Genomic DNA, 16,941 nt, shown 5'->3' on the forward strand with positions numbered 1-16,941 from the left:
TTGGATCTAGATATAGATCAACCTTATGTAAAAATAATGAAAAGATCAAGTTAGTAAATCACCCATCCACATGTGTCAAATTCTTATACTAATGAAGTCAGTGTAAGGATCTGTTTAGATTTAGGAGTTCAAATAGTCTTTGTCCTTTAATCAATGATGTCCCTACATCAGGCATTCATGCTGGGTTTAAGGATTGATATTTATAAGGTATTTAAAAGTTGCTAGATAAAAATATCTAAAGAACACCGAGCTATCTTTATCATCATCAGTGTTATAGATTTGTTACTACAAGGTTTTCTTTTTCTGAATCTCATTCTTATAAAACAATTTTACAACCACCTGGAGCTCTAAGATATATTATTGTATAACATGGTCATGATACTATGCTTTAAAAGAAAGTTTGTCTGAGTTTACCACCAAAATCTTTTACAGACATAGGTAGTATGTAGCTATCTTTCTATTATTTAGGTAATTAAATATTACAGTTCTATTCTTCTTCTCCAGAACCATCAGCACAACACTTCAATTTTGACCCTTGTTTTCAGACTTTCAAAATATTTGAATTTCAATTTTGATATTTTAAAAAGTTGAGCTTATGTTGTTTTTCTCTATCTAATAGTATGTTTTTGTATCCTAAAGACATGAAGTTGCACTATGGTGATCTCACTGACAGTACCTGCCTTGTTAAGATCATTAATGAAGTAAAGCCCACAGAGATCTACAACCTTGGAGCCCAGAGCCACGTCAAAGTAAGCATTTTCATTATGATTTCTCTGGCTCTGTTCTTGTGGCGTTCTGTATTTTACTGGTGTCTGTTGCTTCTCAGTGCAGTAGTATAACCACTGGTTGTCTTCAAGTTGAGTAATCAGTGTTAGTTTGAGTATTAATACTAATTGAAGTACTTATAGATTTTTAAAAAGTCTCTTGTCTGTTGTTGAACAATATAATAAAATCTTACCACTAATACTGAAATAGCACGATTTGTTAATTTTGGGTTGTTCCTTATAGCCATGAACCCCATGGATGTGTTTTTTGCCATTTCAAATAACAGATTGTGAATTAAATGTGTTGTTAAAATATTGGAAGATGTAACTAAGTAAAACCTTTGTGTTAATATTAATTTTTGATAGTGGCTAACTTACTGGCTGAGGGAATATTTTTGAGTCCCAATAATATGTTAAAATTAGCTGAATTAACTTTTTAAAATGTGAATAGTAAAAATCATTGGAAGAAAGCTTTTTAGTCTGTCTCCTCCTCAATGTGGTATAGCTAATGTGGATTTTCCCCTCTATTCTCATTTCTGGAAGGAATCATGGTAAACATCACAGGCCCATCCTTAGGGTTCTAGTGATCTGCTTAATTCAAGTTTTTGTTGCTGTGGCCTCCTGCTCACATGAATGAGTGAAATCTGAAGTCACGAATGATACAAGTTCTATTTAGATACTTAGGATGGTTAGTGGACTTTAGAAATAAAAGCAAGTAACTGTTAAGTTATAAGGAGTCTTATTTCAGAAAGGTTTTTTTTTTAGATGATTTGCTATTTTTCTGTATTCCCAAGTTTGCATATAATGGAAGCTAAATACCTATTCCACATACCTTTGCTTGTTTAGGGAAGAAATAATGAAGTAGATAAAATGAAACCAGGTGGAGAATATAGTGAGAGAAACATAGCAATAAACTCAATCTTAGAACTGAGTGTCAGTCTTCATTATACATATCTCTTTAAAACATTAACCTCGAAGGACGACTACATACTGATGAATAAAGACCTGCCTGTGATGTCGATGAAAAAACTTTTTTTTTTCTTAATCTGTGATGATTCTGTTCTATATCCGGACTTTCACCAAAGTCTGTGAAAGGTACCAAGGTGTTTAAGTTAGAGCAGAGCTATTTTTCTAAATGATTCTCCGTGTGTTTTTTCATTTTGAAAAGTCTTTTATGCATACTATGCTTGAGAAATTACATCCCTTCTTTCCTATAGAGAAGCAGTGACTCTTTACTATTCCAGGAATGAAGACTTTATTTTTCCCTAATTGAGGCAGTCAGTCTATCTTCCACATTATAATTCATCTGGCTGCTTCTTGACCTTCCTGGCCAGCTATGAGAGTATCTTCCAGACAAAACAGAATGTTTTGGAATGAACATTCTGTTATTCAGTTTTCTTTAGATTAAGAAGTTTCCTTTGTAATTGTAGATAGTTTATCACTTCTAGGAGCTATAAATTGTAATGGAAGATGCAGAAAAATTTTATAAAGGTTTATTTATAGAAGGCCTTCCCCTTGTCATTTTAATATTAAATGGGCTGATTCTTTCCTGTCTCCAAAACGTATTTATAATTCAGAAATATGATATAGTTGGTTTTCTTAGTTGTAGTGAGCATGATAGTGTTTTGTTATCATTCTGGTATAGTTGTACTATAAATAATAGAAAGCATAGAAGATGGAGTTGATCCCCTCTTCGTTGCAACTTGTGAAGTTTATCTGTTTTTATTGTATTTTGGCTACTTTTCTTAAAGGTTGGTTAATGGACAGAAATAGTACTCTTAAGTGAGAATTTTGGTTTGTAAGGTCATTTAATCTTCCAACAAATATTTATTGAGTACATACCTCATGCAGGGTATCATGCCTGGTACAGTGGAGGACAAAAAGTTGTGTCAGATATACTTCTGCTGTGGGGGTTTCAACTTTAGTAGGGGTGATTTGCACAAATGTCTGGTTCTTTAGAGGAGATTAAGAGAGAACTTCCGTCTGAGGGTATTATGGATAGTGCAAGGTGGAATTGACACTGGCCTTAGTGTTGAGGTATAGAGAGGTCAGGTACAGACATGGTGGGAAACTAATAATTGAAATGGTGGTAGTAATGTAAAGCAAAGAGAAGTGAAACAACTTGGGACATGTTTGCAGCATCATGAGCATTCTAGATAAGCTGAGCAGAACCAATAGGAGAAATGTGAGATAAGGCCAGGTAGGAAACTAGGCTGTGCCTGGGCAGCCTCCCTATGTTTTGAACAGTGGGGGAGATCTATTCAGTGATGACTTTTAGAGGTAAGAGTCTAGAGGTAGGGCTTAAGAAGAGCTAGGAAGTTGCTGGATGAGGGTGGTATCACTAGAAATGGGGGTGGGGGTGAGAAATGAAACAGGATGCCAGGTGGGGCTGACTCCTCTGTGTACTGATGTGGTCACTAGAGAAGAGGGAAACCCAGGGCTCCAGTGCCCAGGGGACCAGAGGGTCAGTGGTGCCAGTACTAGAAACAGCCATTCAAGGAGGAACTGTGGGAGTGGGGCTGGAGAAAGAAGCTCCCTTTTGGAAACATTTTACTGACATTACTTGAAGGACATTCAAGGGAAGCAGGTTATAAGTTAGCTTAAACTATGCTATGAGTTTTGAGAGAGATCTAGGGTACAGAGGTATATATTCAACTCTCGAGGTCTTAAAGACGCCAAGTAGTAACTGGGGAAAGGTAGGTAGAGGACTGAAGATTCAATCTTGGAAACATGCCTATAGTGAGAGGGTGGGAAGAGGATGAGTAGGGCTGATGACAGGAGTGGAGGAGGCAGAGGGTGGGATTGTGCCATGGCAGTCAAGAAATCAGGTCAGTGCAAGCAAGAGGGGATAAGGCTACGACCATGAGGTCCAGGAAAAGTCATTGGCCTTGCCAGTTAGGCCAGTGAGGATTTGCAGCTTTTGAAAGGAACATTTTAGGGACCTGATAGAAGAACTTAGCCAGAGTGCAAGGGGTTTAGAAGTTGAGAGGTTATAAGGGAAATGCAAATTGAATGCATTTTTTTCCCCCAGAGATTTTTATGTAGAGGGACAAGAGAGAATATGATAGATACAGCTTACAACATCATATGTGGGTTGCTAGGCCTCTCTTCAGAATCCCTGATTCTTTAGGTTGAGGGTGGAGTCTTAGAACTTGCATTTTTAGGATGTGTCCAGATGATGCTGTCCCTCTGGTCTGGGAACCATACTTTGAGAACCCTTGTTCTAGTGTTTCAGGTTTCTTGGTTTATCCATATAGAATATGTACCTTAAATGCATTCTTCTTAGACCTTCTCCTTTAATGTATCGATTTTTGAGTTTGATATAAAATAATCCTGTAACTTACCAGTTAATGACTCAGTGAGCTTTTAAAGCCCAAAACTACATCTGCAGTCAGAAATAATAAGAATGGAGAGACTCTGATATATGTTTATACCAAAGTTCTTCATATTCAGAAACCTCTTTTTCTGAACAGTACACAGTCTGAGATAATAAATACTTCTCAAGTACTTAGTATGAATACAAAGTCCTCTTAGGATGTCCTTCAAAATACCTTGTTCCAGACTGCTGTTGATGCTGTGATCTGAGGACAGGCTTAGTCATGGCCAGAGTGGGCTTGGGTAGGGGACTGGGATGATGGTGCCCTGTGATCACGGACTGCTCTCCTGCTAGGCTGCTGGCGGCATTCTACTGTGTTCCCTCAACCTCTTCAAGGCTCTCCATGGTGGGTTGCAGTTGTTTGATTTTTTTTTTTTTTTCTAGTAGCTTGTTAGGGAAGGAATTAGGATAGAAAAATGCATATTTTATTTCTTATAGTTAATTTATCTATATTAATCAGCTTTGTAAAATTTATTGTATTTATAGATATATTTAGACAAAAAGTTATTTCTGACAGTGTAATATTTGCCATAAAATTAATTAAAATAAACTTCTCGTGATTTGGTTTGGTGTCCTTTTGAAAAAAGGTTCTAATATTAGCACATATTTGCATTTAATTTTGAATCTGTGACTTCTAGACTGGGTATTGTTTGTTTTGGCTTCTGTTTGTACAGAATAAAGTCTCCTATCACTCTCACTTCCAGTTAATTTGATGTGGGCTATGGTATGCTAAAAGTAAGGAAAATAAAATAATAGGAAGTTGGTCTGGTTTCCTGTAGGAAACCAATGAAGATGAAATTGGTTCTTGGAATAAACCCACAACAGTCTGGGAAATACTGACTGAAGACATTTTTCTGAATCATAAACAGAAAAATTATGACTCATGAAGTAGGTCATTGAAAGGCTGGCTTGATCTTATGTGGGAGAAAGTGAGAGATGACTGATATGTACTAGTTATTAAAAGAAGTTAAACCTAGTATGATGACATCATCCAAGTAGGAACAAATTATCCAATGTGTAGCCTTGCCCATTTGATGGAGAAAATGTTTTAGGAAGCTGCTTTTTTGTTGTGGTTGTGTGGTTGGTTGGTTTGTATATTTTTTGCTGTGTAAGTAATAGTGTTTCTTAATTGTTTAACATTCATCGCTGTCCTGATGTTCGATTTGTCCCCCAATTCTTGCAGCATCTTTAATAATCTGAACGTGACTTTCGAAGTAGTGGTGTTTGTGAGATCTCTCTACAGTGAACATAGTGCAATGTTTTTTTCTTTTGTCTCACAATGCCATGTTGGAATTGCCTTGATTTTTCTTGAAGAAATGACAATTATTCCATCGTGGAATGTGTCTTTAGTGGAGACAGAAAGTCACTTAGTCTTCCTTTTAGTTTTGAGAAGGATTTTCAAATTCTTTCTGTTAAATATCATGAGTATGTCTTTCTTTCACTTTCTGTTACTCAGATTGAATAATTCCATACTTTCTACTCTTTTTCTAACCCTTTAATTATCTGTATTACTTTCCTTTTCAAGTCTCTGTGTAAGTTATTTGTTTAATTTTGTTTCAGGACAGCTAAGAGGCATGAGTGCCTGGGAGGTAAACCGGGGCATGATGGAGTGGCAGGAGCTGAGATTTTTTTTCAGTGCGGGATGAGTTAGCAGATTCTGACTGTGGAAGCCCCAAGGAGTTGAGCCTAAACACTCCTCCATGTGAGACTTCAAGCTTGGGACGCCAGTCAGGAAGCAGAGTTGATTGGGAGTCAAGGAGCTAGTGCAACAGTGACCTGGCACGAAGTTAGAATCGAGGAGGGATGAGACAGAAGAGCTAGTTAAATGAATGGAGTTGGGAATAAAAATTGTCATGGGAATTAAATCTGTGGCCCCTGGGAAAAGGCCTAAGCAGCTTATTACCCAAGCTGGAGAATTGTCATCTCCAGTGACATTTTCCTGGTGGTTTTGAGAGTTGAAATTCATACCTTAGTAGCTGACCCCCATATTCATCCCCAGGAAGCCTGCACCTCTTGGGGCTGTTTTAATGGCGGGGGGGCGGTGAACACATACACTTGGAGAATTGCATTATGGTGGGGAAGGGCAGTTATGGAAGGGAGGGAGTCTATGATTGAACATCTGGTTAGCGCCTGACTAACCCAATTATAGAACAAAACAAAATTGCAACAGCGTGGCCCTTTACTGTGTAATTACTGTAAGGATAGGGGGTAGCCTATTAAAAACCCAGAGCAAACAGTAGAGAGGGACTGTTCTTCTGTATTCTTATTCATTCATTTATTTATTTTGGACCCTGGGGAGCCTGACAGGGAGGTGTGAGTAGAGCAGGAAAGTAGGGAGTAGGCAGGGAACATAGCTATTGCTGTTAGAAGGAAAGAGAAACTGTTAGAACATCCTTAAACATGGGTGAGGACCTGGCCTACGGCCCATACAATTGCATATGTTGGTGTTCAGTAAGTGAACGTGTGTGAATACAGCCGTCGGCCCTTTACCAGGCCCTGTGCCCAGAAGATGCAGTGGGGAGGCATTATGACCACTACTGGATTAGATGATGTAAATCAGGGATATACATCACAATTCCTGGGTCACACTCTAAAACTTCATATCCAGGTCCACTCCAGACCCTGGGTCTGTGCCTTAAAATCCTGCTTACTAGGCGACTCTGAGAGGGCTCTCAGCCTTTTTATGCCTCTGTTTTCTCATCCATGCAGCAAGCACCTCCCTTAGGCTGTGTTTACTTAAGACATGATTGTACCTGTGGGCCTATGTACGTGGACTTGACTGTAACTCTTTTCCCCTAGATGTCTACTTGTCTCATTCCTTTAACTACACCTGAACTTGAGCATAAGCTTCTCAGTAAAGCCCCCTGACCATCCCTTCTGCAATAATACCTCTCCTGGGATTGGTCTCTTACCACCCCAAGTCCTGATGAAGGAGGCAAGCAATGAATGCAGTGGGCACGGGGGAAGGAAATGCTCATTAACTACTAGTGTCCTCCTTCACTTCAATCCCATTGTGCTGCCTGCTGACAATGTAGTCTCACTTGAGGCAAATTATCCGGAGAAATGGATGGGCTAAGGTTACATGGTTAATGTGTCAGTCCTTGCTGTTTCTGCCTGGAACAGAGGACTGTCATTTGCCTTAGCTGCTGTTCGAAATGATTGCAAGAAAGTCTTCCCCATTCAAATGACTGTGTTTCCTGCCACCAAAATGTTAACTCGCTATGACATATCCTAAAGAAGAAGGTGATGTTTTGGATCCTTTGTTTTTTAATAGATGGGTTGTAGAATTCTAAAGTGGCAGAGATTTTGGCAAAGAGCCAGCCAAGCGCTTATTTCACAGGTGCTCACCTAGCTCCAACCACAGATCTGATGCCCCTCTCTCTTCCTGTCACACTACTAACTAAGAAGACCTAGGCAGGCTGTGTCATTGAGCTATGAGGGGAAGATACCACAGGACTCTGATGCTCTCAGTTTGACCTCTCTTGTCATTCTCACTGTTTACTACAGTGAAATGAAGTTTTGGTGTGGTAAGTTTGAGTTAAAAACATTGTTCTTCCCTTGCTGGAGGGAATCGGTTATAATTAATACCATATGAAAGAATATTTGAATAGCTAGAAGATCCCCAAATTCAACAATGCCAGGTGCAATATTAGCACATCAGTGATACTAATATAAAATTAATATATAAGGAAAACAGAAATCCATGGTAGTAACTCATCAGGAATGATCATCATCTTTTTGGTTAGAGTAGTACAATTTAATTCAATATAAAATTTTAAATTTTAAATACCTATGTCATGGTGGTTTGTAAGTTAGTTTCCTTAAACGCTGTGAGAGGTGAATAATATTTGCTACAATTTCTTATTGAAGACATTGTTAGAATGAGCACCTTGTTCCTGTGCATACATTTATTTTTAAATGAAATTGTCAAGTCAGTTATATAAGTATAATGTGAATTAACCTATTTTCTAAGATTTAAAAATAAATTTTTCTGATTTAGCACTGAAAATACATTTTTGTCTATGTATTAGTATACACAAACTGTAACTCCATATTGGGTCTCTGAAGATAACTTATTTTGCTTAGTAGATCTATGAATCTATATAGCCTTTTATGATATATGAGTTTTAAAATTCATTGTTATTTTGTCATATTTCATTCTTAATTGAGCTTAGAGCAACACAAAATCACTCTAGTTTGTTAGCAAATTATGAATGTTCAAATAATAAAGATTCCTTATGAACAGAGTGCTTTACTTGTTAAAGAGCAGTGAGTACAACTTTGAAAGCCTGAGTATTGATAAGGTGTGTTTGCTTTTATACCTAATATCCATGTATACTATTAGTGCATTTTGTTTCTAGAAGAATTAGCTCTCTTACAGGTAAAGTGAGTAGGTACTTGGATCAAAGACTGGATGCTTTTAATCTCTGTGGATAGATAGTGTGGATGGAACAAACCTGTATGTTCAAATAACGTTATGGTTTTGTTTGCTTTTGTTCTACAAGCTCCCATTTCTTTCTGATCAGTCCTGTTGTCCCTTTACCTTTGTGGACACAGTCCCCATGATATTTGATACAGTTCGTAACCACTTTAGTTTGTTACAGGGCAAAATTGCAATACAAAACCTTTTTCATTTTATAATTTCATGTTTATGTTTAGAGTGAATAAATGCCACGATCGTAAATATGCCTGGTGTATTCCCATGGTTCTTAGGAAGAAGCTGAGCATTTTTGACTTTGTATTCATCAGAGTAGGCAGGAGTGTATGCTGTTAGTGGGTGCCTGTCTGTCATCTGGCTCAAATTCTTCTTGGAAGCCTGTTGTAGATTTGAGCAATTGAATTCAAATCTAAAACCACTTAAAAAGTCCTTTATAGTCCATTAAGAATTTATATGAGAGAGAACACTCTATGAAAGTTCTCCTCTCCCTGTTCAAACAGATTGTTCTGTTTTATTAGATCTAGGTGGTATTGTAATTTTGATAACAGCTAATAATGTTTGGAATTTTGCTTATAATTAATTAGTAGACCACACAAAGGTATGCTTGTTGGGTTTTCACCCTTAATGTATTTATAAATAGTGGCATGTTTACTAAATAAAATCCAAAGCAGCATTATTTTAGTATTGCAGCTATTATTTAATATATTAAGCTAAAATTAATGCAAATAGCTAAATGTACATGTTTACCATAGTATTAATTTCTAGATGCTATTTATAAAAATGGGGGGTGAACAGTAAGTTAGTAAATATATTGTGAGTAAAACTTTCACTGTGGATAATTAATGATGAATGGAAACTTTTTTTAGGTTTTTTTTTTTTTTTTTTTGTGGGGACACGGAGCCTCACTCTTTTGCCCAGCCTGGAGTGCAGAGTGCAGTGTGCAGTGGCACCGTGTTGGCTCACTGCAACCTCTGTCTCCTGGTTCAAGCAATTCTCCCTCAGTAGCTAGGATTACAGGTGCCCACCACCAGGCATGGCTAATTTTTATATTTTTAGTAGAGACAGGGTTTCACCATGTTGGCCAGGCTGGTCTCAAACTCCTGACCTCAGCTGATCTGCCTGTCTCGGCCTCCCAAAGTGCTGAGATTACAGGTGTGAGCCACCATGCCTGGCCAAATTCTTAATTAGTTTACAGCACGTAATTTACATAAATTAAGATGAAGACATACATGATACTTTGTTTAGTACCATAATGTGTCTCCCTCACCCCAAAATTTGTATGTATATTTAAAAAATTAAACTTAATTCCTCTTTTAAAATACCTAGCAAAGCTTAAGATTAAATATGATTTCTACTTTATCCTTACATATAGGTAGAGTTTATAAAATTTGCTTTGTTAAAGTTGGATCCTTAAAGTTGGTACGGTAAAATAAAATGAAACCTTTTCTAGTTCAAAAAATTTAATTCATAAGAATTTTTTCTGCTACTTTCTACTGTAAATCATTAATTGGATACCTTACGAGTGCCAACAAGAAATAAATCATATGAAAATTGTTTCAAGGTATCAGGTTTCTATTTTTTGAAAAATGTCTAACATCAAAGATGAGTGATTAGTAGGTATTACTTTTACTTTTTTAAAAATTACATAATATGTTCATAGTTTGGAAATGTTAATTTAAAATGTAATCCACAACATATTTAAATTTGCTTTATTTATAAAAAACCACGCATAAAACGTTGGTTTGGCATGTTAAAACTGTGTTGTTTATCATTAGAAGACTAATTCTTTAGAAAATATTGCATCCTGAAAGATTAGCTCAACTTGTGTTGATAATTAAAATGAAATGTTTACCAGAGAAGGGGAATATCGTGTTGATAGCAGTTACGCAGTTATTCTAAATGAGAGTTGATAGAGAAGAGGCAGCAGTTTTGAACTTTCTTATGCTGTTTGATATATCAGGGTAAAAAAAAACAACCTTTTCCTGAGTTTCCTTTCTACTCCCATTTCATACATTTCATTGGTGCCAGGTTTTAATTTTTTTAAATATATAACAGTAAACTCTTTTAGAAATTAGTGGTAATGACAACAAAATAAACCTTTTAGGGACATTCTTCAAGACTGTCAACCCACATTATTAGTATTGATGGTAAATAACCAGTCTTTACCTTGACTGCATGGATTAATTGTTAAATGGTGTAGGGGGCAGGGTTTTTGTTTGTTTGTTTGTTTTAACATTCCCATATGGCTCACACTAGAGTGCCTTTCCGTTTGTTTGTTTGACACTAACATATCTTAGGACAATTCAAGCCAGTATGGTCAGTCCTAAAGGGGAGGCCGAGAAGTTCTTTAGTATGGTCTGATAGATTTTTCCATCTTCCCTAGAGAGGAAGTGTTTGAACATTTGACAAAGGTTATTTGTTTATTATGTTACAATATTTGAGTTACTCGTTGTTTAAATAATGTGAGTAAATAATTTTTTATCTGTTTGCTTTTCATTGGCTTTATATTAAATATTATGAAAATATTTTGGTGTAGTGATCATTTCATTCTATCATTTGGCAAGGTATTTAGATTGTAATTTAGCAAAAATTAATTTATCTTACTGGAATTATTTACTTAAGTGACTTAAATTTTCAACTTTGTTGCCTTTTCTTTTTCAAGCATAAGTTCATCACATTTGCCAAATCAACTAAAATTTATCATCAGCAATAATGGAAAAAATCTATTGGTTGTTTTCAAAAATATTACGGCAAATAATGTACCTTCAGGTTGTTTTTCAGTTTTATAAATTTGCTTCACAGAGAAAGAAATGGAAACTCCTGATAAGAAGCTTTTACATTTGAGTAGGGAAGCAAAGTATTCCTAAAGCTTCCTTCTTCATCCCTCTAGATTAGAGACATGATTGTTTTTGAAACAGAGGAAGTTTCTGGTGTGTTTAAGAATGTTGTGCTCTTTTATACACATAGATGGCAGCAAAGAATTAGACAAAGGGAGTGAACCTTGAAGTTATAATGAAAGATGAGTGACAGTACAAACTGACTCCATCAGCGTAGCTGACTGTGTCCCATACTTAAACATAAAATAAGAAAGAAAGCTACTATTGATAACACAAGAATATAGGAGAACGAAGAAGTCTCTGAGGAGCTATAATACCCTGAATTTCTGGACAAATCCCAGGTGGGAAAGCTTAATCTTTTAAGGTATGTCATCCACTCCTGTAAGATGATTGAAATCAGCTAAGATAATATGCGTGTCAAAATAAAGAGACAGCGAAGGGCTGAGGGGCGGTAGGGCAACAGGGAAGTAAAAGAGAAACCACGCACAAGTTGCAGCGGCAGGCAATAGCCTGCTGCCTCGGGCACTGTAGAGTTTGGCCTGCATGTCTCCTTTTTAGTTAAGCAAGTTACAAAGAGGAAATGTCAGTCCACGAATCAGGCAAACATTCCATGGGAACATTTGCTCAGATGTCAACATTTTAGAAAATAGAACTGTAGTCGATTATGGTTCAGCCCCCACACTGGATTTTTGCTGTTAAGTGCATAAGTACAAGTATATTTCTTAATGCATTTGCTATTATTACCAAGTCATTTTATGTCTTAATTAGCATTCCTAAATAATGACATAATCACTATAAAAGACGACATTCATCATTATAATTAATATTTAATATGTGTGTGCTTCCGAGGACCTTTCTGTGGCTTCTAACAAATTTCCAAGGTAATTTTCAAGTTTTAGAATTGTATTTGGTGAGATCACAGTCATGAGGATCTAATGAAGTAGAATGATGTTTAGTAGAAACTGAGGTTCGGAAGTGAGTTACAGAAAAGCAATTTGTAACGTGTCCTTAACAATCCCATCACCTCAGTACCTTAGTAATTACAAACAGAGTAAGAGCTTCTTAATACCACTAGAGCACTGCTAACATTGTTTAGGAAAACATTTCTCCTACCTTCTATTTTTTTTTTTTTCTGGTCTACTCTCAGGCATTTTAGTACCACAGACTAATCTCTGTGTCACAAAATTTATTCTAAAGGTGTGTATAACAACGTGCTTAAAAGCAATATCTGGCAAGTCTCTCTTGTGACAGCAACTTATTTCTCACATAATTATTTTCTTAGTAAATTTGATATCTTAACAACCCCTTCCCTCATTTCTGAGTTCAAAAAATAACACTTAATATAATTTATTTCTCATACTGAATAAAAGCTTACTTGAGAGTATATTGCCATTCACCCTCTAGCTGCTCTCACCAAATGGGGTTAGAAGGGAATGTGGTTTGCAAGGGTAGTAGGTGGTTTCCAGCATCATTTGCTGTGTACTCTAATGGGCCTCAATGTTGTTTTAATGAAGCATAAAACATATTCTGGCTGCTGCTTGTTACTTATTAATGATTAATTGGTTATATTCTGTCATATCAGTAGAAAAAGGATATATGTAGTTTTTCTGTTAAGCATTTTACTGTGTTAACTTTAATTTGTATGCATAGATATTATCTATGTTACTCTGATGTTTTTAGTAGTATAAGTGGTTTGAAAACAAGAACAGAGAAAACTCTGATCTCTAAACAAACACATAATTCTGTGATTTTGTGAATTTTTAATTTAATTAAAGGGAATTTTATAAGTTTGAACTTTCATTATCATATATTTCTTAAAACCAGTGTAAGATGATTGTATTAGTCACAATTACATAAACATTTTCTTAGAAGTCATTTTGGAGATATCAAATATATTTTGTTTAGGGGTTTTAGATTAAAAGGCTATTTAAAAACAACTTTTAATCAGAATATAATATGTTTTGCAGGTGACTGTGTACTTTTTCTTTTACACTTTTAGCCCCTCTTTGGCAGTCATTAGAGTTAGACTGTGACTTTCTTAATGGAATAGGATTGTGCAGATTATTTATGTGACCTTTTCACTGCCACGGTTTTCATTAAAAGGACAGTATTGCAACACCATTTCCTTCAATTGCTTGGTTTCAAAAGAATTGTGTCTCAAGCAGGCAAATCTAAGTGATTTGTGTTCCTTACTAACTGGAGAATATTGTTTTAAAACTTTTTTTTTAAAAAACAGTGTATTAATTTTCTTCATATTAGCACTACAACATTTATTTTCCTTGACAATATTTTGTAAATATTTTGCATGAATAATTAAATGTTGGTTAATTAATATTTTTCTCAATTTGCTTATAGCCTTTTAAATAGGCTTTTAAAAAGGATATACTTTATAGTTTTTGATGCCCTTTTTAAACTGTAAAACCAGTTTTTGTATGAATTATAGCGGATTTCAATGTTTTATTGGCGTTTTATAACCAATTTTAATTTATGATAGCTTTACATTTGTTTACGTGACTATATTTTACAAAATCTTAGATATTTGAAAAATTTCTAATATAATAAAAGCTTAATTAATACTTGCCTTATTTGTCTTTCTTAATTATATTAACTTTCACATAGTTAATTAAATAGCATTCCTGTTGATAATAAACTAGAGCACACACTATTGAGATTATATTACCAAAGTTTTGTGCTTACGATAGATTTTTCTTTATGTGCAAATTGTCCTTTCTTTTATCTGATGTAATATATTTAAATATATATAGATACTTTTAAAATTATTTAAGTTGATAGATGATAGGATGTAATCGAAAAGTATATTTCCTCATGTGGCCATTGTTTTTCATGAAGTGTTAATAGTTAGTGGAAAAATTTATGTAATGTAAATGCCCTAAAGTTCAATTTTGGCCCTAAATTAAATCCCCCTCCTTTTTTTTTTTAACAGGTTGCGTCTTTATTTTAGATAAACACATAAGTTCATAAATGTATTGCTCGTAGTTTGTATTTATTTCTTGAGGAATGATTTCAGATAGATTTGATATACTTTCTCTCATTTTGTGGGAGATTTTTTTCTCTTTCTCTCAGTTTCTTACTGGGGATTCCACTTATCAGGTTGAACCATCTTATATGATGATGAGTCTTGGTGGTGCAACTGTGTTGGCACAGAATCCAGAGACTAATCCATAAAACAGTTACTAGATTTTCAATATGTGAAACATTAGCTTGTCCTCCCTTTTTCTTGAGGTTTTTCTTCTGAAAAGCTTTACTGGAATTTCATTTTTTCTTTTCTTTTTTTAAAGTGTTTTCTACTATGCTACTCATTAACGAATTAGTAGTTATGTCACTTGGGAAAAGATGTATTTTAACTACAACAGAAACATACTGGTTAAACCCTTATCTTGTCAGAGATTTTTAATTGCTAGCCAGTAACAAACTGTTCTTTATAATGTACCATAAATTACATACTAAATGAGTACTTTCAGTAAAAAAATTTTAATACAAAATTTTTTGACACTTAAATGTTCACCTTTTTTTTTTTTTAAAGAAATCTCGGTAATGTCAGGTTGTAGGGAAATAAAATGTTTAATAGAAAAATTGCAATTATATCTTCTTTAATAATAAGATAGAAGTTAATAAAGTTTTGACTAATCTTACTTATTTTCTTGCATTCTTACAGAAAATATTAGTACAATCGTAAACTTTTAGTGAAATCAGTTCTTTGTAAGAATTATATTTCTATGTGTAAAACATCTATAAAACGAGTGCCAAGATTTAATCCTTGCCTTCACTTTTTGGGGACGTTTTATTTTCTCCATTGTAAGTAATCTTAATTACAGATGTTAGCACATGACATTTTGTGTAGTGTCCCTATCTCATGTTTATTTGAGTTTTTTTTTAACATTAGCTGTATTATCTGGCGCTGTGTAGTATTTCGACTTGTCAGTAGTATAGATTTTGTTGCTGTCATTTCCTTTTTATTAATAGTCTTCCATTTATATTAGTCAAGCTTAACGGCATATGTTTTTTGACACATATAGAATATTTTATGGAATGATCTGTAGTTTATTTAAGTTGTATTGTGACTTTAGACCTTTCTAATAGAGCTTTATAAAATAAAATAGTTGGTTGCAGATACAGATATCTTATTGGAACATCAGTATAATGATAAAAATATTGATTGTTGCAACAAATGGGACATTAGAAGAACACAAATGTGGCTACCTTTTGAAAATTTACAAGTTACTTATCTCTTAGGAATTTGTAATGAATCCAAAAGATAACTACAGTATTGACACATGAAATGATAATTTCACTATATTGACAGTTTATTTACATTTCTTTAACCCAGTTTTAATTGTAATTATTCTGTGATTTAAGCCTCATTGATTTATGTTTGATAGGTATATTGAAATATAAAACCTTCTAAATTCTAACTAGCACAGGGTACTTTCTCTTTGTGATGAGAAATTAAAGGAATTAATCTTGTCAAAAATTTTATAATCATGTAAAGCAAATTTGTGAGCAAGACATATAAACTCTCTGGGCCTCAGTTTCTCCATCTGTAAAATAGGATGTGAGGCTTTGGGAAACAGGAAAGAGTTATATTGTATGTTCTCCAATTCTCTTTCAGCCCCCAAATTTTATGATTGTCCAATTTGTTTTTGAAGTGGTATTGTGCTTATCAATTTAAATTACATGTCCTGTCTAATGAAAACATCAGTGTTAATAAAACCTAAGGATGAAAAGTTCAGTTTCTTTTAAAAATCATACTTTTTGGGAAGAAACAATTGTCAGATTTTAGCATATAATGGTTCTCTCAAGAAATACTTAAAATCTTTATATATAGTTGGCTTACACCTTTTTTAAAAATACAGAATAGTGGAAATTCTGGGATGGAAAAAGCATTATACTCTATTTTGTTAGAAAGTACAAATTAAATTGAGTGCTGTATAAGCCTTTGGTCATACCATTACTGTGGGTAATATCTTATCTAGAGAAAATGAGTATGCGAATAATTCTATAAAATAGAAATCTGAATGAATAAGTTGATTTGGTGAGTTTTCTTACAGGTAAATAAATATACATGAATTTCCATGAAATGCTTCTGAGACATGTAAATGAATTTAGGTGCTAGTGTTAATTTTCTACATTTAGCTTTGGTATTTATAAAAATTTATAATTACAGTAGAATCTCTTTTGCCCTAACATCGCTTACTAGGGAAAAAGACGAATAAATCTATTTCATGCCCTAACTATATTGAGTACGTACATTGTGAGTATGAAAACTAAGCTTCAGAATACTGTAACTCATACAAGTACAACTTGCCAGAAATTTCTATGTAACGAATTGATGTTTTTTTTGTGTGGAAGGGGAAGTAGCTGTTTGGGGAAGTAGTTAAGTTTAAAACACATATTTGATTTGTATAATAATAGACCAGTATTGGCCGCTGTACTAAATGTATGCTAAATGAGTTTATAATGTAAAAATAGTGGTTAAATGTCGATGATGACTTTTAAGAACAAAAA

At 34.5% G+C, this 16,941-nt stretch overlaps 1 protein-coding gene across 2 annotated transcripts in view; it reads left to right on the forward strand.

Moving 5' to 3' along the window:
• GMDS (GDP-mannose 4,6-dehydratase) overlaps positions 1-16,941 on the forward strand; it is a 636,169-nt gene that overhangs the window by 128,037 nt on the left and 491,191 nt on the right. For both annotated transcript variants that reach the window (XM_032250133.1, XM_032250134.1), the window contains exon 4: positions 640-749. In XM_032250133.1, the coding sequence (XP_032106024.1) occupies positions 640-749 (110 nt within the window). The remainder of the gene's footprint in view (positions 1-639; positions 750-16,941) is intronic.

This window comes from Sapajus apella, unplaced genomic scaffold (assembly GCF_009761245.1).
Source record: "Sapajus apella isolate SASKATOON/1434 unplaced genomic scaffold, GSC_monkey_1.0 scaffold70, whole genome shotgun sequence".
Classification (NCBI taxonomy): domain Eukaryota; kingdom Metazoa; phylum Chordata; class Mammalia; order Primates; family Cebidae; genus Sapajus; species Sapajus apella.